Raw genomic sequence first — 23,200 nt, 5'->3', positions numbered from 1 at the left:
TTTAGGAGAGAGATGATTCTCTGTAGGCCAGGTGTGCCACTGCAGTGCCCACTGCCTGTTCCTGCCTGCAGTCCCAGCACAGCCCCACAGCAGCACTGGAACCAAGCCACAGGAGCAGCAAAACAAAACAAAACAAAACAAAACAAAACAAAACAAAACAAACAAACAAAAAAAAACAAACAACTTTAATTGAATAAAAAGCACAATAAAATGCAGAATTGTATTTCTTTTTGGACAACTTTTGTAATAAAACTGGGGGAAAAACAGTCAGCACGAGAACATAAGACAGGCTTTGTTTATTACTCGTACATTTAAGAGTGATTTGCAGAACAGGGCAGGCAGCTTGTTGTTTATGAAATACAGTTGGTCTTCAGTTTCCACACAGCATTCTGAAGTTCCTGGTTCCTCATGCTGTAGATGAGGGGGTTCACTGCTGGAGGCACCAGCAAGTACAAAACTGCCACTACAAGGTCCAGGGTATGGAATGAGATGTAGGGGGACTTCAGGTGGGAAAACATGGCTGTGCTGAAATTCAGAGAGACCACAGTCAAGTGAGGGATGCATGTGGAGAAGGCTTTGTGTCGTCCCTGCTGTGAGGGCATCCTCAGCACAACCCTGAAGATCTGCACATAGGACAGAGCAATCAAAACAAAACACCAACTCAGTAGAAAAAAACTAGCCATAGTAATTCGAATTTCCCATAGGTAAGATTCTGAGCAGGAGAGCCTGATGATCTGGGGGATCTGACAGAAAAATTGGTCCAGGGCATTGCCATGGCTGAGAGGTAAAGAAAATACATTGGCAGTGTGCAGTACAGCGTGGAGAAAGCCACTGCCCCAAGCAGCTGCTGCCATGGTGGCACAGGCTCTGCTGCCCAGGAGGGTGCCATAGTGCAGAGGCCTGCAGATGGCGACGTAGCGGTCATAGGACATAACAGTGAGAAGGGAAAATTCTGCTGAAAACAAAAAGACTAACAGAAAGACCTGTGCAGCACATCCTGCATAGGAAATGGTCCTCATGTTCCAGAGGAAATTTGCCATGGCTTTGGGGAGAGTGGTGGAGATGAGGCCAAGGTCGAGGAGGGCAAGGTTGAGGAGGAAGAAGTACATGGGGGTGTGGAGGCAGTGGTCGCAGGCTATGGCTGTGATGATGAGGCCATTGCCCAGGAGGGCAGCCAGGTAGATGCCCAGAAAGAGCCCGAAAGTCAGGAGCTGCAGCTCCCGTGTGTCTGTGAATGCCAGCAGGAGGAACTCGGTGATGGAGCTGCCATTACACATTGATCGCCCCCGAGCAAGGGAGCCTGTCGAAAAGAAAAAATGACAGCGTAAAATTTAATTACTTCTCTGACCAAAACCCATTGCAAGTCTCACAGAACACCTTCCCACACAATAATCTGTGCCACGTTCTTTTCAGGAAGAGCTTTCTGCAGCTCCTTAGCTTATGTCCGATTGCTGCTCTGAGGGTGCCACAAGCGTGGGGCTCTTCTGTGCGCTCCTCGGCAGTCAGTCCTGGTCTGCAGCAACACTTAGAAGGGAACCTGGAGTGGTCTGAGAAGTCTGCTGGCCAGGGACATCTCCCCGTTTGCAGGTCATGAGGAGAAGGTCAAACAATTCCCTAAGAAAAAACAAAGGTAATGTTGGTACTGTCTGTACACTGAAGTGTGTGAGGTGCCTCATATCTACAGCAATGATCAAGGAGCCTTAGTCTTTAGTACTACTACTCCATTCCTATCCCTCTGAATCACCACACAGGTGGGAAAACGAAGGCAGAGAAAAGTGTAGTGCCTTCAGGTAGGTCTTGCCTTGCAGTTCTGCTGTGCAGTGCCCCGGGGAGGTGTGGGGCTGTGAGCAGCCTGTCCGTGGCAGCAGGCTCTGGGCAGCAGCAGGACCCTGCCCTGCCATGCCGGGGGAGCTCCTTCCACCCGCAGCTTCTCCCCGCAGCCCCTGGGCAGCTCCCTGGCCAGGCTGAGTGCTGAGCCTGGCAGGCAGCAGAGGCCCTGCCCCAGCACACAGAGCCCCTGGGGCACAGCAGGGACCCTGCTCTGCACCACAGCCCTGGGCACCCCTGCCTGCACCCCCGGCTGCACAGCCTGCAGCCAGCCCCAAGAGAAGGGAGCCCTCGGGCCCTGCACGCTGACCCTGCAGCACACAAGCCCTGCATGCCCTTCAACTCCAACACTGACTGTACTCCTGACAGCTCCCATCGGCTGAGGGCTGTGGCAGCTCCAGGAGAGCCTGGCAGGGCATGCAGAAGCATTGCCCTGCACCCAGAGACCTACCGTGGGGAGGTGGCTCTGATGATTTCTCTCCCTGCCAGCTCTCCTCTGCCTTCCCCCCCAGGCTGCCCTGAACCTCTCTCCCACTTCTGTGCCTGGCAGAGGAACTGTTCATGGGCAGAGCTGTCTCTCTGCAGTGCTGCCTGCTTGCCAGGAGCTCCCTCCCTCCATCCCCTGAGCCGTCCCAGCTCAGCAGCACAGGCCCAGCCAAAACCTTTTTGCTGACCCCCCCGGTAGGTTGGGGCAGAGCCCAGGAGCCTCAGGCACTCAGAGGATATGGAAGACCTTTCTCAAGTAGACAACGCAGATGCAAACTCCAAAGCCTCTCACAGTGTTAACAGTCCAACTGAGGGACATTAGTGACAAAGCCTCCCCATGGACTTGTTAGAGCAGGAAAGTGCAGGCAGTGATAACAAGGAGAACAAGGCCCAGTAAAGGTGGCCCTGATGCTGAGGAAACCTTCATGCGTTCCATGAAGTCCAACAGTTGGGCGCTGACCCCAGCCTCTGGGAAGGGAGATCCTGTCCCTCCAGTGGGTTTAGGGCTCTTCCTGGGTCAGCCCAGTGTGGGGACTGTTTCAAGCATGTGTCAGAGACCTGGGAAAGTATCCGCCTGTTAGTTTGACTCCAGTGCCAGGGAAGCTCATGGAGCAGATTCTCTTGAGAGTCATCACGCAGCACTTGCAGGGCAAGCAGGCGATCAGGCCCAGTCAACATGGGTTTATGAAAGGAAGGTCCTGCTTGACAAACCTGATCTCCTTCTACGACAAAGTGACGCGCTTGGTGGATGAGGGGAAGGCTGTGGATGTGGTCTACCTTGACTTCAGCAAGGCTTTTGACACCATCTCCCACAGCATTCTCCTCAAGAAACTGGCTGCTCTTGGCTTGGACTGGTGTACGCTTCGTTGGGTTAGAAACTGGCTGGATAGCCAGGCCCCAAGAGTTGTGGTGAATGGAGTCAAATCCAGCTGGAGGCCGTCACTAGTGGCACTCCCCAGGGCTCAGTACGGGGGCCAGTCCTCTTTAATATCTTCATCGATGATCTGGACGAGGGCATCGAGTGCACCCTCAGTAAGTTTGCAGATGACACCAAGTTAGGTGCGTGTGTCGATCTGCTCGAGGATAGGAAGGCTCTGCAGGAGGATCTGGATAGGCTGCACCGATGGGCTGAGGTCAACTGCATGAAGTTCAGCAAGGCCAAGTGCCGGGCCTTGCGCTTGGGGCACAGCATCCCCAAGCAGCACTCCAGGCTGGGAGATGAGTGGGTTAGAAAGCTGCCTGGCAGAGAAGGTCCTGGGAGTCGGGAAGAGAAGGACTGAATACGAGCCAGCAGTGTGCTCAGGTGGCCACAAAGGCCAAGAAGGCCATCCTGGCTTGTATAAGAAACAGTGTGGCCAGCAGGACTAGGGAAGGGATTGTCCGTCTGTGTGTCAGGGTGGACCATTCAGGAGCTTGAAGAGATGATAGAATAAGGAGCAACGGTTTGAATCTTAAAGAAGGGTATATTTCAATTAGATATGAGGAAGAAATTCTTTTCTTATCGGGGTGGTGAGTCCTACAAAGAGGTTGCCCAGAGAAACTGTGGATGCCCCACCCCAGAAAGTGTTCAAGGTCAGGTTGGATGGGGCTTTGACCAAGCTGGTCTGGTGAAAGGTGTCCCTGCCCATGGCAGGAGGGATGGAATTAGATGACCTTGAAGGTCCCTTCCAACCCAGTCCATTCTATCAGTCAATGCTCAAACATCAACCACGGCCCTGCAGCCCTCCTCTCAGCAGGGCCATATCCCAAAGGAATCCTCTGGGCAGGTGCCTCAACAGGCCCAAGTCTGATCACCTCAAGTCCCCTCCTTTGCCTTGTTCCCCTCCCGCAGCATTCTCAACTCTATCTTCTCACCTCTTTCAAATCCCTGAGCACTGCATGTTGAATTCTAAGGATGAGGTCCTGCAGGTCACCTCACCCCACTGGCTCCTCAGTCATCTGTGTCAGCCACATGTCATCAAGGAGCTCCCAAAACCTCCTGGGGGGTTTCTGTAAGGCTATGCAGAAGCAGAGGGTCTGCTCCTTCCAGGTTATCTGCTGAAGAACCTTTTCCAGTGCACCAAGGGATGCTTATAAGGGAGGCCGTGATGGGAGCCAGACCTGGTCATTTGAGACAAGTAGAGACAAGGAAAAGACAAACCATGTGGATTCTACTTCATAGAAGAGTAGAGAAAGCAGCTAGAAATAAAGGATTTCTTTACAAGAGAACTTTCCAAGCTAGAGAAAGAGGAAAGCCATATATGTGTGTAAGTTTAAGCTCTGAGAAAAGGAAAAACCTGCTAAATACGGAAAAAAAAAATAAAATCATCAACACTTTAGACTAAAACTCCAAGAATTACTTGGTATTCATTACTGGTGAGCTTTATGGAAGTTGCCCAAAATACTTTTTTTTTTTTTTTTTGGGGGGGGGGTGAATCTGACAAATTCTTTTAAATGTAAGTATCACTGACAAATATGCGAGTCCAAAGAAAGACATACTGAGTGGAGTCCCAGTGAGCAGGAGGTTAGCGGTGGCTGTCACCCAGGTGTCAGAGTAGGCAGGGGGGCAGCGGTGGCTGTGCCACCCAGGTGTCACAGTGGGCAGGGGGCAGTGGTGGATGTGTAACCCAGGTGTCACAGTGGGGCTGTGACACGGCAGCCAGGCTGGGAGAAAGGGCCAGGGGTGCGGGCAGGCCCCAGTCGGGATGGAAGCCCCTGGCAGCAGGCAGCAGAGGGCAGAGCAGGGCAGGACAGGGAGGTGAGTGCGCAATGGAGCAGGGGCTGAAACGCAGTGTGAGCCTGAATGGTCCAGGAAACTCAGAGGATGTGCTGGTGTGTGCAGAGGAGATGCTTGTGTGCTCCCCTGAGATGCCAGGGTGCCTCAGGAGATGCTTTCTTGCTCCATGGAGGTTCTTGGCTATCCCAAGAACAACCTGGGTGCTCCTCAGGCTTCTTGGCTGCTCTGTACGGATGCTCCCTTGGTGCACAAGGAGATGCTTGGTTTCTCCAAGAAGACACCTGGGTGATGCAGGAAGTTTATTGGATGTCCCAGGAAGGTGGATTGGTGATCCTGAAAGTTCCTTGGTGGCTGCAGAGAAATGCTTGAGTACTATTTGGAGACACCTGGGTACCCAGGAGATGTGCTTGTGTACCCAAGGAGGACATTTGTTTGATCCAGGGTAAAGCTTTTGGATTTTGGGTAGTCCAGGGAAATGGTTGGGTGCTTTTTGTGTGATGCTTGGCTTCATGGAGATGCTGGAGTGCTGTGAGGAGATGCTTGGTTCCTCCAAGTTGGTGTTTGTGTCCCCTGGGGAGATGCCTGCGTGCCCACAGGGACATACTTGAATGACCATGGCAGGTGCTTGTGCACCCCATGGAAGCTCTTGGGTGCCAAGCGAGGTGCTTCCCATCTCCAGTGAGATGGTTGTGTGCCCCAGGTGGTGTTCTGGAGGCCTGGGAGATGCTTGGCTTCTCCACTTAGATGTAGGAGTGCGGCGGGGAGATTCTTTGGTGCTCCAGTGAGGTGCTTGAGTGTTCCAGGGAGGTGCTTCTGTGCTGCAGGGAAATGCTTGGGTGACAGGGGCAGAAAATTTTCTTATTCTTATTATCTGTGTGCTCCAGGGAGGCTTTTGCTTGTGCCCCAGGAATATACTTGTATGCCCTGAGAAGAAGAAGCTTGTGTTCCCCGGGAGTATCTAGGGTTTCTTGGAAGATGCTCAATTCCACTTGGTCACTTGGATTGCCCAGGAGATGCCTGAGTACTGCAGAGGGTGGTTTGTGCACCTCCGGGGAGGTGCTGGAGTGCACCAAGTTCTGAATTGTGTTTAATGCCTTAGGGAGGTGCTTGTCTGTCCCTGTGAGATGCTTGGGTGCTCCAGAGAGGTGCTTGTGAACCACAGGAAGGTTCTGGTTGTCCCCAGAGAGGTGCTTGGGTGCCCCGGGAGGTGCTTGTGTGCCATGGGAAAATGCTTACATACCCTGAGAAACTCCTTGGGTCTTCCAGGAAGGTGCTTTCATTATCCAGGGAGATGCTTGTGTACCCAGGGAGATGATTGTTTGACCCAGGGTGATGTATGCTTTCTCCAGAGAGGTGCCTCATTGCTGGAGGGACATTCCTGGCTGCTTGATAGATATTCTTGGGTGACCTATGCAGATGATTGGGCACCCGTAAGTTTATTCTACTACTCCCCAGGGAGGTGTTTCATTCTTCCGAGATGGTGCTTGGGTTCTGTGTACAGGTGCCTGGGTTCTTCAAAGTAATGCTCCTATGCCTTTGTGCAATGTCTTAGCTCATCAGCAGGTGATGGGTTCACACTGGAAATTCTTCAGTGCTCCTGAATCAACATTCTTTTTCTTCTACGTGCAAAAAAGAGCACAATACCAGTCACCAGAAAGAAAATTAACTCTATCGCAGCCCAAACCTGGACATCCCACGAGGGCAGGTGCCAGTTTGTGGCCCTGAGGGGACCCCCCCTAGCTATGGCACAGGCTGGGGGATTTCTGGTTGGAAGCAGCCCCATGGGAAAGGTCTTGGTGGGCAGGGAGTTGGGCAGGAGGCAGCCAAGTGCCCTGGCAGCAAGGACAGCCAGCAGCGTCCTGGGCTGTGTGAGCCAGGAATGGCCATGGAATGCAGGGAAGGGACGATCCAGAAGACGGCATCGAGATTTCAGGTCCCCAGGACAAGAGGGATGTCAGCAAGCTGCAGCGGGGTTAGCACTGGGCCCCAGGATGCTCTGCAGCACTCTGCCTGTGAGGAGAGGCTGAGGGTGCTGGGCTTGTCCAGCCTGGAGAAGGGCAGGACGAGGGGGACCTCCCCAGGCTGTATCTCTGAGGGGGTTGTGGAGGGTGCAGAACCAGGATCTTCAGCTGGGTTCATGGTGGGAGGACAAAAGACAACAGCTGTTAAAGTGAAAGAGGAGAGCTTCAGGCTGGAGAGAAGGCAAAAGGCCTTTTCACCATGAGCTCAGTTGGGTATCACCCAGAGGCTGTGTGGTCCCCGTTTTTGCAGGTTTTGCAAAATGCAGCAGAATCAGGCCTTGAACAGCCTGTTCTGATCCTGTGCTTGTGACAACTTGGGCTGGAGGCCTCCTGAGCTCCCTGCCAACATGCCTTACGCTCCTTTGACCTCAGGCCCAATTTCTGGTGGCGACAGAGGAGATGCTGTGGGGCCTGAATGCTCCTGTGCTGTAGGGGACCATCTAAAGCCAGGCAGGTGAACTCCTTCTCTTCTCCCTTGGCTTTAAGTGAAGCCTGGCAAGCACTGCCTCAACCATCTCTGTATGACACCTCAAGGTCCTGTCTTCTCCTGGATGTACTCTGAGGTGTGAGAAGAGACCTGGGCTTTTCTGGGCTGTTAATTCTCTCCCTCTGCATTCTGCTCCTCTCCAAGACGGTGTCATTTCTCACCTTCTTTCCTACCTGAAGGGAAATGCATACTCTGTCCTGGCCATAAAGGACAGCTGAGCATCTTTTCTACTTCCCTCGCATGTCCAAATCTCCTGCACTCTTTGCCAGGAAAGCTGAACATTGCATGGATGTTCATAGCCATACTTCCCTCCATCTGTGCAGAGAGGTCAACATCTCAGAGTGATCTACTTTTTTGCAAACACTGTGAATTGTCATGGACGTTGCTGGGCAGATAGGGTTTTGGGGGGCCACATAGCTTTGTACAGGACACAAAATCATCTTATTTAAGAGTGTTGGCCTAACAATACTATAAATGTTTAGAAAATGTCAATAAAAATTAAAACAAAACAAAAAAGAAAGAAAGGCAAAGTTCTAAAGCATTGGTACTTGTGTATTTCAGCTTTTACAAATTTTGCTGATTTTGTTTTCTTTTACTCTAATGCTTAATAACGAGCAGTGCTGATGCTTTGAGACACTGCCCAGCCTCTACCTGCAGCTCCTGAGGGCCTCCAGTCTCCCACAGGTGCTTTTGACAGCTCTGAGCCCCAGGCAAACACCTGCAGTACACTGAGGCCTCTGAACATGGCACTGGATGTTTGCAGACAGACCAAGTTCTGCCTGGAAAGGCGAACAAATTTTTCCAACAGAGGAAAATAAATAAAAATAAAAATAAATAAAACAAAAAAATCACATGTTCATCACTTGAAACACTTGAGCTCTGTTTAAGAAAAGGCAATATTTTCTCACCACGCCAGATGGGAAATTACACAGAAGTGCATGAATCGTATGAGAAATATCAATCTTCCCCTCTCCTTGCACTACCACTACTGTCTCCTGTGTCTGTTCTGATGTGAGTCCTGTCAGCCCCGCCTTGCACGTGTTCCCATCTCTCCTGATTAAATGACCATGTTTAATGTTTTATTATTATTTGTACTTTTTTGAAGACTCCCTTCCCATTGCTTTCCATGGCAAGCCTGTCCCTCTCCATTACTCTCAGTGCCTGTGTGCAGGCAGTTCTGTGGGGAAAAGGGCTGGGAGCTGGTGCAAAGGAGCTGTAACATGCAGCTGCAGCCCTGACTGGAGAAGTCTGATGGAAGGAGAAGTGCTGCAAGTTCCAGGGGGCTCCTGAGAGAAATGGTGGGGCTGGGGAGGTGAGGAGCAAGGTTGCCCACAGAGTGCCTGGCTTCAAGGGACTGCTTCTCCAAGCTGACCAGGCCTCCTTAGGAGACCCTCTGGATCAACAGCAATGGGAGAGGTCAGGGAATTGAAATAAATCAATAAAGAATGCACCTTGAAGGGAAAACTCACTTATTATCAACTGCTCATTAAAATCTGCCTCATTCACTACCCCCTGGAAATCTCCCCGATTAGATGTACAAGCCCTGAAGCCCTGAAGGGAAGCCTGAAGGGAACTGCTGGGCAGCAAGAGGGCACAGGAGGGCTCTCTGCATTGTACTGAGCCCCAGGGTGTATTTGGTGCTGAGTCCATGGACCTCTGATGCTGAGACTACACAAGCTGCTCAAGAAGGGAAGGCCAGAAGAAACGCTGAAGTTTCTGGGAGTGTTAATTTGTCCCACTGGGGGACATTACCACCACTACTTCCCCATGGACTTGTTAGTGAAGAAGATGGGAGGCAGTGATAAAAGGCAGGCAAAGGCAGAGTAAAGGTGGCCCTGATGCTGAGGAAATCTTGATGTGTTTTATTAAAGCAAACACAAAGGCCTGACACCCAGCCTCTGCGAAGAGAGCTTCTGTCCCTCGCACTGCTCTTTAAAGGGTAGTGGGATACAGGGTGCGTGATGGCAACTAAAGGACAACAGTACAACACCACTGGACAGGGCTGCAAGGAGGCCACATGGTTCCAGTGCCAGGAGCACAATGTGTCATCTCATAGGCCCCAGCGGCAGAGACAACAGCCATAGATAAGGAGACAAAGACCTCTGCTCTGCCAGGGCCTTCCAGCCCTGTCAGTGCCCTTGGACATCTCCCCACAGGTTGTTCTATGCCAGAACCATTTTCCCTGCAGCCTGGAGACTTTCAACCTGCTTCCCCACCATAGCATCTCCCTACCTATACTAGGGACTCCTTGTGCTCACTGCCTCTCACTTGAAACACAAGCCATGGGCTGATCCAGACTCCCTCTGAGTCACCACAGCACGGCCCTTGGAGTGGCATTTCTTTCTCTTCATCACCATGCTGGACCTCCAAAACAGAAGACTGTGGCGGTTTTCCTTTCTCATGTTCTTTCCCCCTACCCAAAACGAGCCATCATCTCTGAAAGCAGATTTCCAGCTCTCAGGAGATCCTACAAGAGTGCCCTGAGCCTGCGCTTCACCAGGCCTAGGAAGCACAGGTCTCTTAGCCTCCAGACACATGCCCCCTAGCCCTATCTTGGCACACCTGCTCTGAACCCTCTCCATTCCTCCTTGTTTCTTCTGAAAAGCAGTCCCACACTGAGAATCCCTCTTCCAGTTAGGGCCACACCAATGTTTTGATTGTGTATAACCCCTATAACTTGAACAGTTCTGTATGCACACGAGGCAGAGTGATCCTCAGTGTATGTCCAGCACAGCAGTAAATGAATGCTTTCTAAAACTCCAGATTGGGTCTTGGAGAGTTACTTTGACTGGCTTTTTCAGTATCACCCTCGCCTGCTGCCAGCTGCTGCCCACTTAGGCTCCTGGCACAAACATGACCCCTGCATCAACACCACCACTCGTGCTGCCTTTGCTGCCTTGCCCCTGACCTCTCCCTCAACACCTCGTCTCTGCTGGGCCCCACGTTCCACACCCAAATGCATCCCTTTGGTGTCACCACCCTCTCCTCTGCCCAGTGGGATGGCAGAGCCAGGGCAGGACATGGTAGAGTTAGGCCCTGTAGCGCCCATTCAGAACGCTTGTGGCAAAGCGGGAGCTGAGACTGGGCTCTGTGCTATGGAGGAGGCCCCATGCAGAAAAGATGAGGTTAAACAGCAACTTTGCAGCCAGGGTCTCCATCTTGGTTTGTCACGGAAGGTTTCTGGCCACGAAGGGGCAAGGGATGGGTCAGCCACAACTTCTCTGGGCACACTGTTCTAGTGACCACCACCCTCAAAGGAAAGAATTTCTTCCTTATAACTAATTTAAAAGTGCCCTCCTTTAGTTTTAAAACATTACCCCCTTTAGGTACTGGAAGTACCTTTAGGTCCCCTTTAGGTACTGGAAGTCTGCTATAGGGTCTCTCCAGGCTGAAAATCACAGAATCACAGAATCACAGAATTTCTAGCTTGGAAGAGACCTCAAGATCATCGAGTCCAACCTCTGACCTAATGCTAACAGTCCCCACTAAACCATATCCCTAAGCTCTACATCTAAACGTCTTTTAAAGACTTCCAGGGATGGTGACTCCACCACTTCCCTGGGCAGCCTGTTCCAGTGTCTAACAACCATTTTGGTAAAGAAGTTCTTCCTAAGATCCAGCCTAAAACTCCCCTGGCACAACTTTAGCCCATTCCCCCTCGTCCTGTCACCAGGCACGTGGGAGAATAGACCAACCCCCACCTCGCTACAGCCTCCTTTAAGGTATCTAAAGAGCAATAAGGTCACCCCTGAGCCTCCTCTTCTCCAGGCTGAACAAGCCCAGCTCCCTCAGCCGCTCCTCGTAGGACTTGTTCTCCAGGCCCCTCACCAGCTTCGTCGCCCTTCTCTGGACCCGCTCAAGCATCTCGATGTCCTTCTTGTAGCAACGGGCCCAAAACTGAACACAGTACTCGAGGTGCGGCGTCACCAGAGCCGAGTCCAGGGGGACGATCACCTCCCTAGCCCTGCTGGCCACACTGTTTCTGATACAAGCCAGGATGCCGTTGGCCTTCTTGGCCAGCTGAGCACACTGCTGGCTCATATTCAGCCGACTGTCCACCATCACTCCCAGGTCCTTCTCTGCCAGGCAGCTCTCCAACCACTCATCTCCCAGCCTGTAGCTCTGCTTGGGGTTATTGCGCCCCAGGTGCAGGACCCGGCACTTGGCCTTGTTGAACTTCATGCAGTTGACCTCAGCCCATCGGTGCAGCCTATCCAGATCCTCCTGCAGAGCCTTCCTATCCTCGAGCAGATCGACACACGCACCTAACTTGGTGTCATCTGCAAACTTACTGAGGGTGCACTCGATGCCCTCGTCCAGATCATCGATGAAGATATTAAAGAGGACTGGCCCCTGTACTGAGCCCTGGGGAGCGCCACTAGTGACTGGCCTCCAACTGGATTTGACTCCATTTACCACGACTCTTTGGGCCCGGCTATCCAGCCAGTTTCTAACCCAATGAAGCATGCGCCAGTCCAAGCCAAGAGCAGACAGTTTCTTGAGGAGAATGCTGTGGGAGACGGAGTCAAAAGCCTTGCTGAAGTCGAGGTAGACCACATCCACAGCCTTCCCCTCATCCACCAAGCGCGTCACTTTGTCATAGAAGGAGATCAGGTTTGTCAAGCAGGACTTTCCTTTCATAAACCCATGTTGACTGGGCCTGATCGCCTGCTTGCCCTGCAAGTGCTGCGTGATGACTCTCAAGAGAATCTGCTCCATGAGCTTCCCTGGCACTGAGGTCAAACTGACAGGCCTGTAGTTTCCCGGGTCTGCCCTCCGGCCCTTCTTGTAGATGGGCGTCACATTTGCTAACTGCCAGTCAACTGGGACCTCCCCCGATAGCCAGGACTGTTGATACATAATGGTAAGCGGCTTGGCCAGCTCCTCTGCCAGTTTTCTCAGTACCCTTGGTTGGATCCCATCCGGCCCCATCGACTTGTGCACATCCAAGTGCCGTAGCAGGTCACCAACCAGTTCTTCGTGGATAGTGAGGGCCACATCCTGCTCCCTATCCCCTTCCACCAGCTCAGGGTACTGGGTATCCAGAGAACAACCGGTATTGCTGCTAAAGACTGAGACGAAGAAGGCATTAAGCACCTCCGCCTTTTCCTCATCTCTTGTAACTAAGTTTCCCCTCACATCCAGTAAAGGATGGAGATTCTCCTTAGTCCTCCTTTTTGTGTTGATGTATTTAAAAAAACATTTTTTGTTGTCTTTAACGGCAGTAGCCAGATTGAGCTCCAGATGAGCTTTGGCCTTTCTAATTTTGTCCCTGCACAGCCTCTCAATATCCTTATAGTCCTCCCTAGTGGCCTGTCCACTTTTCCAAAGATTATAAACCCTCTTTTTTCTCCTTAGCTCAAGCCACAATTCTCTGTTCAGCCAGGCTGGTCTTCTTCCCCGCCGGCTCGTCTTTGGGCACATGGGGACAGACCGTTCCTGCACCATTAAGATTTCCTTCTTGAAGAGCGCCCAGCCTTCCTGGACTCCTGTGCCCTTCAGAACCACCTCCCAAGGGACTCTACTAACCAGTGTCCTCAGCAGCACAAAGTCAGCCCTCCGGAACTCCAATACAGTGGTTTTACTGGTCCCCTTCCTAGCCTCGCCAAGAATAGCGAACTCCACCATTTCGTGGTCACTCTGCCCAAGACAGCTCCCGACAATCACATCCTCCACCAGTCCTTCTCTGTTTGTGAAGAGAAGGTCTAGCGGGGCGCCACCCCTGGTAGGCTCACTAACCAGCTGTGTCAGGAAGCTATCTTCCACGCCCTCCAGAAACCTCCTAGACTGCTTTCTCTGGGCTGTTTACCAGTTTACCAGGCACTGATGTGAGAATGACAGGCCTGTAGTTGCTAGCGTCTTTTTTTTTTTTTTTTGGCCTTTTTGAAAATTGGTACAAAAAGGGCAAGAAAGTATAGAATCATAGAATCATAGAATCATAGAATATCCTGAGTTGGAAGGGACCCTTAAGGATCATCAAGTCCAACTCTTGACACCGCACAGGTCTACCCAAGTTCAGACCATGTGACTAAGTGCACAGTCCAATCTCTTCTTAAATTCAGTCAGGCTCGGTGCAGTGACCACTTCCCTGGGGAGCCTGTTCCAGTGTGCAACCACTCTCTCTGTGAAGAACCCCTTCCTGATGTCCAGCCTAAACTTCCCCTGCCTCAGCTTAACTCCATTCCCGTGGGTCCTGTCGCTGGTGTTAATGGAGAAAAGGTCTCCTGCCTCTCGACACCCCCTTACGAGGAAGTTGTAGACTGCGATGAGGTCTCCCCTCAGCCTCCTCTTCTCCAGGCTGAACAGGCCCAGTGCCCTCAGCCGTTCCTCGTACGTCTTCCCCTCCAGGCCTTTCACCATCTTCGTAGCCCTCCTCTGGACACTCTCCAACAGTTTCATGTCCTTTTTATACTGTGGTGCCCAGAACTGCACACAGTACTCGAGGTGAGGCCGCACCAGCGCAGAGTAGAGCGGGACAATCACCTCCCTTGACCTACTAGCGATGCCGTGCTTGATGCACCCCAGGATACGGTTGGCCCTCCTGGCTGCCAGGGCACACTGCCGGCTCATATTCAACTTGCTGTCTACCACGACCCCCAGATCCCTCTCTTCTAGGCTGCTCTCCAGCGTCTCGTCGCCCAGTCTGTACGTGCAGCCAGGGTTTCCCCGTCCCAGGTGCAGGACCCGGCACTTGCTCTTATTGAACTTCATGCGGTTGGCGATCGCCAGTATCAGGGAGAGTTGAGCATAAGATGACCTGCACACCCGAGTTCCTGATCCCAAACCCTTGAAGTCCCTTTGATTGCTCACAGATTATGCATTGCCATTTCTTCTCCTTCCAGATGGAGGACGAGCAATAGTCTGAGGGTTGAACCAAGCTGGGAAGTCTCATAGAATCATAGTATCATAGAATATCCCGAGTTGGAAGGGACCCATAAAGATCATCAAGTCCAACTCCTGGCACTGCACAAGTCTACCCAAAAGTTGAGACCATGTAACTTCTTCTCCATAATTTTACCAGGCACTGACGTGAGACTGACAGGCCTGTAATTGCTACGGTCTTCTTTCTTACCCTTCTTGAAAACTGGGACAACATTTGCCAGCTTCCAGTCTACTGGGACCTCTCCAGATTCCCAAGATCGTTAAAAAATAATTGAGAGAGGTCCCGTGATGACATCAGCCAGCTCTTTAAGCACCCTGAGATGGATCCCATCTGGACCCATGGACTTGTACGGATCCAGGTGGAGCAGCAAATCCTGCACACTTTCAGGGTTGGTTGGGAGTTTGTCATTCCCACCGTCTTGGTCCACCTGCTCAGGGCACCCAGGGTCCTGAAGCCCATCATCAGCATTGAAGACAGAGGTGAAGAAGGCATTAAACGTCTCTGCTTTGCCTATGTCATTGTCTGTGAGGAGACCTTCCCCGTCAAGCAGCGGACCTATGTTTTCTTTGGTTCTCATTTTTCTATTAAAATATCTAAAAAAACCTTATTTATCATCTCTCACAGACATGGCCAGCGTCAATTCTAGTTAGGCTTTGGCCCCATGAATTTTCTCCCTACAAACACGAACAGTGTCCCTGTATTCCTTCCTCGTCACCTGACCCTCCTTCCAGCAGCCGTACACTTTCTTTTTCTGTCTAAGCTCCAGTAGAAGATCCCTGGTCAGCCAGACCAGCTTTCTGCCCTGCCTACCTGCCTTCTGATATTTTGGAATCACCTGATCTTGTGCTTTTAGGAGGCAGTGCTTAAAGACTGACCGGCACTGATGGACACCTATACCTTCAAAAGCACCTTCCCAGGGGACCTTGCTGACTAGTTCCCTGAGCAGCCTCAAGTCTGCTTTCCCCATATCCAGGGCTGAAGTTTTGGTGGCAGTTTTCCTTCTCTCACCATAAATTCTAAACTCAACTACTTCATGGTCACTATGACCGAGACAGCCGCCAATTGCCACGTCTCCCACAAGACCCTCTCTGTTTTCCAGCAACAGATCAAGGAGGGCACCTTTTCTAGTTAGTTCCCTTAGCACCTGAACCAAGAAGTTATCATCTAGGTGCTTTATGAACCTCCTGGACTTGCTCGTGTCAGCCGTGTGGTGATCCCAGTTGACGTCTCGCAAGTTGAAGTCCCCCATAAGGACAAGGGGAGTTGATCTCGAGGCATCTCTTAGTTCTGCAAAGAATAATTCATTGGTGTTGTCGTCTCCTAATGATGTCTCCTTGTCATCTCCTTGTGATGTCCTTAACCCGGGCCCCAGGAAGGCAGCAGACTTCCCTTAGAGGAGGGTCCCTTCTACATATTGGACCCTCTGTTTCGTTGATAGTTCAATCACCCACAACTAAAACTCTCCTTTTCTTCCTTCTGTCTGTGGTCACTATAGAGGGGGTTGGCCTTTCCAACCCTAGCAATATATCTGGTGGAGGGGGATTGTAGCCTTCTCCATCCATCGATTGCTTTTTAGCCTCCAGGGCCTTATATCTGTTGTTCAGGTCTACCTGATAGGGTGATATGGGTGAAGGAGGATTTTACCAGCCACGTTGAGCCTGGACTTGTTTCCTTTCATTCATATCCTTCTGCCTTGTGTCTGCTGAGGGATGGGTACTTCATTCCCTTTGAGTTGGGAAATTCCTGGTGCCTGTTCTTGTTCCACAGAGGCCAGAGTTAGGCATCAACAGTCTATCTCCCTCTCTGAATCCTAGCTGTTCATAAGTTTTATAACCTCTTTTCATAGCTCAGCTACCATGCAGAGCAGGTCTTCCACCTGCTCATATCTTACGCAATTGCTGTCTCTGCAGCTGTCCAACGGTGGTGTAAAGCTTTGGCACTCCCTGCAGCCTGACACCTGGACAGCTGTGTACTTTTTTGGAAGTTCACTTTGGGTCCCCACCTCCTTTCTGGAAAGTGTGGAGGTGGCCTTCTGCTGTTTGCCCTGAGCGGTCTGTCACAGGAACTCACTGCAGCACCCCGCCTGCATGAACTGCCACACAGGCTGCCACAACATGCCCTGACTGGTACCTAATGTCTTGTTTGCCTGCTCTGTGCACAGCATTTCTGGTTGCTCATGCTCCCTAGGGTCTCCCAATTGGCTCCTGAAGGGCTGTCTTCAAACTACAGAGGGGGAACTCCTGAAGGGAAACCCCTGCACACTGCAGTTCCCCTGCTCCTATGCAGAAGGTGCCTGCCCTGGAGCCAATCACCTTGGTGAGTGAGAGTCATTATAATTGGGTGAAATGGGTTTAAATACACAGGCACAATGAATAGTGAGGTTTAATGGTGAACAACAATTCTAATAAGCTGGGAAAAAAATACCACAAGACAAGAATAGAAACCAGGCTTGGCCTATCATGAGTAACATTATGAGCAATTTTCAGAAAAATGCAGTAAGCTTTGTGGTGTAAATGCCTGAAGTAACTAGGAAAATAAAACTATAATATAAATAAATAAAACTAACATTCAACAAATAAATAAAACTAACATTCAACAAATAAATAAAACTAACATTCACACTTTTAAGGAAAAGGTACAGCATTGAAGAGGCTTTCAGGGTAAGGCATAACTGCATTACCTGAGCATTCCCTAGGCTCCCAACCTTAGATGCTATTGCGCTGGGGAAACTTGGTGTGCTAGCTCTAAGGAACACCACGGAGCGTAGAGATCTGAATATTTGCTTATAAATCCCTATAGAGTCTTTGATCCTTTTAACGTGTTTATTTCTAGGCTGCGCACCTGTAACACCTGTAACACCTATAACATCTGTAACACTTATAACATCTATAACATTTGTAACATCTGTAACACCTACAACACCTGTATAACATCTGTAACACCTATAACATCTGTAACACTTATAACATCTATAACATCTGTAACATCTATAACATCTGTAACATCTGTAACACCTACAACACCTGTATAACATCTGTAACACTTATAACATCTATAACATCTGTAACATCTATAACACCTGTAACACCCGTAACACCTACAACACCTATAACACCTATAACATCTGTAACACCTATAACACCTGTGTATTTCATGCATACTAGCTTGCTTTTGCAGATAGTCACTATCACCGGCAATCCAAAAGAACCTGATTATCTGTTGCTGTAATAAACCATACTTGATTGCATTGTGATAGCTCTCATTAATGCAACTAGGGTGAGGATGGTTATCCGTGATAGTTCAGTGTTCTGAATCTAACCAGACCCCCAGACGGTTAATGCATTTTTGGTGAATGTCTGAGTGGACCCCCAGGCGGTTATTACGTTTTTGGTGAATGTCCGAACGGACCCCCAGACCGTTAATGCGTTTTTGGTGAATGTCTGACTGGACCCCCAGGCGGTTAATGTGTTTTTGGTGAATGTCCGACTGGTTCAGTACTCTGAATCCAACCGGGCCCGTAACGGTTAATCAGCTACACCCCTTTAACGCGACAAGCTTATGGCTTATGAAATACACCCAGTCATCAGTTTCCACATTACATCCTTGAGGTCCTGGTTCCTCATGCTGTAGATGAGGGGGTTCACTGCTGGAGGCACCACCGAGTACAGAACTGCCAGCGCCAGGTCCAGGGAAGGAGAAGAGATGGAGGGGGGCTTCAGGTGAGCAAACATGACTGTGCTGACAAACAGGGAGACAATGATCAGGTGAGGGAGGCATGTGGAAAAGGCTTTGTGCCGTCCTTGCAGCGAGGGGAGCCTCAGCACAGCTCTGAAGATCTGCACATAGGACAGAGCAATGAAAATAAAACACCCCAACATTAGAAAAGCAGTAAGCACAATCATCCCAGCTTCCCTTATGTAGGAGTCTGAGCAGGAGAGCTTGAGGATCTGGGGGATTTCACAGAAGAGGTCCCGGGCATGGCTTTGGTCAAGAGGTATTGAAAATGTATTGGCAGTGTGCAGCACAGCGTTGAGAAAGCCACTGCCCCAGGCAGCTGCTGCCATGGTGGCACAGGCTCTGCTGCCCAGGAGGGTCCCGTAGTGCAGGGGCTGGCAGATGGCAACGTAGCGATCATAGGCCATGATGGCAAGAAGAGAAAACTCTGCTAGAAGGAAAAAGAGGAGCAGAAAGAGCTGTGCAGCACATCCTGCATAGGAAATGGTCCTCATGTTCCAGAGGGCATTGGCCATGGCTTTGGGAACAGAGGTGGAGATGCCACCCAGGTCGAGGAGGGCGAGGTTGAGGAGGAAGAAGTACATGGGGGTGTGAAGGCGGTGGTCGCAGGCTACGGCTGTGATGATGAGGCCGTTGCCCAGGATGGCAGCCAGGTAGATGCCCAGGAAGAGCCAGAACTGTAAGAGCTGCAGCTCCCGTGTGTCTGCGAATGCCAGCAGGAGGAACTCAGGGATGGAGCTGCTGTTACACATTTCCTACCTTTGGGCAAGGGAGCCTGACAAAAGGAAGAAATGACAGTGCAAAATTGAAGGACTTCTTTTGGACCACTACATATCTCAACAAACACCCCACAAAGCAAAACACTGCCTCATTCATTTCAGGAGGATCTTTCTGCTGCTCCTTGTCTTATGTCTGCTTGTTGCTCTGAGGGTGCCACAACAAGCAGGGTGCTCTGCTGTGAGCTCTGCGGCAGTCAGCCCTGGTCTGCAGCAACACTTAGAAGGGAACCTGGAGTGATCTGAGAAGTCTGCTGGCCAGGGACATCTCCCAGTTTGCAGGTCATGAGGAGAAGGTCAAATAATTCCTCAAAAAACAACAAAGCTGATGTTGGTACTGTCTGTAGGCTAAGGTGTGTGAGGTGCCTCAGAGCAGCAGCAATGCTCCAGGAGCCTTAGTTTCTTATACAGATACTACAGCTCCATTACCATCCCTCTCACTCACAACACAGGTAGGAAAATGGAAGCAGAGATTGTAGAAGGTGCACTGCCTTCAGGTAGGTCTTGCCTTGCAGTTCTGCTGTGCAGTGCCCCGGGGAGGTGTGGGGCTGTGAGCAGCCTGTCCGTGGCAGCAGGCTCTGGGCAGCAGCAGGACCCTGCCCTGCCATGCCGGGGGAGCTCCTTCCACCCGCAGCTTCTCCCCGCAGCCCCTGGGCAGCTCCCTGGCCAGGCTGAGTGCTGAGCCTGGCAGGCAGCAGAGGCCCTGCCCCAGCACACAGAGCCCCTGGGGCACAGCAGGGACCCTGCTCTGCACCACAGCCCTGGGCACCCCTGCCTGCACCCCCGGCTGCACAGCCTGCAGCCAGCCCCAAGAGAAGGGAGCCCTCGGGCCCTGCACGCTGACCCTGCAGCACACAAGCCCTGCATGCCCTTCAACTCCAACACTGACTGTACTCCTGACAGCTCCCATCGGCTGAGGGCTGTGGCAGCTCCAGGAGAGCCTGGCAGGGCATGCAGAAGCATTGCCCTGCACCCAGAGACCTACCGTGGGGAGGTGGCTCTGATGATTTCTCTCCCTGCCAGCTCTCCTCTGCCTTCCCCCCCAGGCTGCCCTGAACCTCTCTCCCACTTCTCTCTTCTCTCTCCTTCCCCCATGCCAGCTGCAGGCAGTGCCCCCAGCCCTGCTGCCCCTGGCAGAGGAGCTGCTCCTGAGTGGCTGAAGCAGCTTTTCAAGTAGTCCAAGTCTGATGCAAACTCCAAAGCCTCTCACAGCCTTAATGATTCCACTGAGGGACATTACTGACAAAGTCTCCCCATGGCCTTGTTAGAGCAGAAAAGTGCAGGCAGTGATTACAGGGAGACCAAGGCCAAGGAAACGTGGACCTGAGGCTGAGGAAACCTTGATGTGAGCCAGTCAGACCCTGACTCCAGCCCCTGGGAAGGGAGATCCTGTCCCTCCAGTGGGGTTTAGGGCTCTTCCTGGGTCAGTGCAATATGGGGATGGGCAATGCCAAGCACAAGGCTACAGGAGGACATCTCCTAGGCTCCCCAAGGAGGATGAGGAGGCAATGAGACTGTGATGCTGTAAGGAGAAGGTGTCTCCTCATAGGCCTCTATGACAGAGACTAAAGCCAGAGCCCAGCATACAAAGCTGTTAGCTCTGTTGAAGGCTTTCAGCCTTGCAAAATATCCCTGACCATAACCACCACAGGGTCTTCTATGGTGTCCCATGCATGTGCAACTTTTTCCTTCCTTGCTGGCCTCTGACATCCACCTTGCTTCCCCACCTTGCTCTCACCTGAGCACCTCCCTGCCTTGACTGATGTCTCTGCATCTGCCCTGAGAATTCCATGAAATACAAAGCCAAGGGGTTCTCCAGAATTTTTCTGGGGGACCTGTAGCACCACAGGTGCAAAAAAAAAGATTTCTCCTCAGACCCAATCTCAGTGCCCCAAGCTGCACTTGATGCACTTGATATTTCTTATACTCTTTCCCACTAGAAAGAAAAGCTCCACGTGCTCTGAAACCAGTTTCAGTCTACTCCTCTACTGCCTCCATGCCACAGGGCCAAAGAAGCCCAGGTCTCTCAACCTCCCCACACAGATGGAGAACTTCAGCCACTGAAGCCTGGCAGACCTCCCCTCCACTCTCTTGAGTTCCTCTGCACTCCTCCAAAACCTGGAGCCACACCCTGGGACAAACTGCTCCAGAGGTAGCCACAGCAGCACTGAGTCGAGGAGGACGATAACCCAAGTGGCCTGGGTGGCCCCTGCTGCCTCTAGTGCAGCCCCGTAAGGAGCTGGCCTTCCTCCCTGTCAGCATGTCCCACTGGCTCCTATGGTGTCCTCGTAGCACCCAGGCACTTCTCCTCAGGGTCCCCCCTCAGCTGCTCACGTCCAACCCTACCCTGATGGATGCGGGTATTCTGCCCCACGTGCAGCACTGGCCACAGCTCCTTGCCATGTTCAGGGGGTTTCTGTCAGCTAAAGGCTGGAGATTCCCAAGGCTCCCCTGCCCTGAAGCTCCCTTTTGTCAGCTGTTCATGGTCAGGTGCAGATGGCTCACCCTGATGGTGGTGACTCTCACAAGATAACAGTGTGAGGAGTGTTAGGACTCCAGAGGCACTAAGGGAGGTACTTCTTAAGTGGAATTTCCTACCCAGGCAATTACCACGAGAACCATCTCTGAAACACCCAATGACACTATGAAGCAAGCAAAGCCAGGACCAGAGGAAACATGTGTTGGGCTCTTTGTATGCTAGGGTATTTTCTGGGGAAATATATACCTCTACAGACACACATGCAATGTGGATTCTTCCAGCAGCTGGTCGTGAACCCTGTGTAAAGCCAGGAGCAGGACCCAAGATCCCCTCACGTTCCCTGAGCAGATAACTTCCAATGGAAATCTCCCACACTGAATCACTGAACCTCTGTCAGCATCAATGATAATGGAAGGCACCCAGATGCAGTGGTTTAACTGCTTCCGTCTTCTCTCTGGTTTTGGTTAGTAGCTCCTTCCTCATCTGTGACAGGCTCCTGCCACTTTTTCTTGACTTCATTTGTGTCTGGGTGGACAGCACTTGGGTTCAAAGAGAAGATCCTCAAGCATTAAGCTGCTCCTTGTACCACTCCTCTCTGCAAGGCCATATTCCATTGGATTCCTCCACGCAGGCCCACCAACTGGCCAATGTTTGCTCACCTCAAGGCCTCTGCTTTGCCTTGGTCCCCTCTCTCAGTAGCCTCACCTCTGTCTTCTCATCCCTGCCTTTTACACTCCTGAGCACCTCATCTTGGTTTATAACATGAGGTCCTGCAGGGCTCCCCTGTCTCCCATTCCATCAAGATGTTTTCAAGAAGCTCCCAAATCCTCCTGGATATTTTGTGTAAAGGTATGCTGAAGCAGAGGACCTGCTCCTTCCATTTCATCTGGTCAAGGACCTTCTCCAATGCACCAAGAGATGATGTAGGGGAGGCAGTGATGGGTGCCAAACCTGGTCATTTGTGCCAAATGATAAGGAAAGAAACAGCATGTGGGGAAGTGAACACAACACAGGTCTACCACACAGCTTGCTTGACCTCTCTCTGGTCAGGATGTACTGATCCCGAGCTTAGAGGAAGTCTAAGTCCCCCAGTGATATTCTTAGGTGTTTCAAAAATGTTGCTTGTGTGTTCCAGGGAGGTGCTTGGATGCCGCGGGGAGATGTTTGGGTGCTGCGGGAAGGTGCCTGGGTACTCGATGGGGATGTGTCTGGGGGAAATACTTATTTCTCCAGGGAGATGCTTGTTGTGCAGAGATGCTTGGTGCCTCAAGCGAGGTGCTTGTTTCCCTTGGGAAGATGATTGGGTGCCCTGTGGAAATGCCTGGTTACCCCCAAGGAGGTGCTTGGCTTCTCCCGGGAGATGCTTGTCTACCTTTTGCATAAGCTTGCATGATCCAAAGAGATGCCTGAGTGCCCCAGAGACATGTGTTGTGCCCAACTGAGGGGCTTAGGGAGTCCATGGAGGTTCGAGGGTGACCCAGGCAGATCCTTGGCCATCCCAGGAAGATGTGTGGCTTCTTCTGGGAGGTATTTGATGGCTGTAAGGAGGTGCTTGGAAGCTCCAAGGATGTTCATGTATGCCCTGTGGAGATGGTGGGGTGCCCATGAGTGTTTCTTTTGTGCCCCCTGGAGGTGCTTGGTTGCTGCAGGCTCTAGCAATTCCCGCTGTGCCACAATCATCTCACATAGGCAGGCAGGAATTTCCCAGGGAACTCAAGCATCTCCACACTTCTCTGATTCTCTCATCCATGGAGGTGCTTGTTGACCCCACGGCCATTCTAACTTTCTCC

The 23,200-nt window shown here is 51.4% G+C and overlaps 2 protein-coding genes across 2 annotated transcripts; both read right to left on the bottom strand.

Moving 5' to 3' along the window:
* Window positions 1-254: 254 nt before the first annotated feature.
* On the bottom strand, window positions 255-1,450 carry LOC137846468 (olfactory receptor 14A16-like). The gene has a single exon (XM_068664425.1). It carries the CDS (start codon window positions 1,275-1,277, stop codon window positions 351-353), a length of 927 nt encoding a protein of 308 aa, XP_068520526.1. The 5' UTR covers window positions 1,278-1,450; the 3' UTR covers window positions 255-350.
* A 16,533-nt stretch (window positions 1,451-17,983) lies between these two features.
* On the bottom strand, window positions 17,984-18,907 carry LOC137846407 (olfactory receptor 14C36-like). The gene has a single exon (XM_068664339.1). The coding sequence runs from the start codon at window positions 18,905-18,907 to the stop codon at window positions 17,984-17,986; it is 924 nt and encodes a 307-aa protein (XP_068520440.1).
* Window positions 18,908-23,200: the final 4,293 nt, after the last annotated feature.

Source organism: Anas acuta, chromosome 32, assembly GCF_963932015.1.
Source record: "Anas acuta chromosome 32, bAnaAcu1.1, whole genome shotgun sequence".
NCBI lineage: Eukaryota > Metazoa > Chordata > Aves > Anseriformes > Anatidae > Anas > Anas acuta.
The sequence above is the reverse complement of the archived record's forward strand: the minus strand, read 5'-3'. Positions and strand labels throughout refer to the sequence as shown.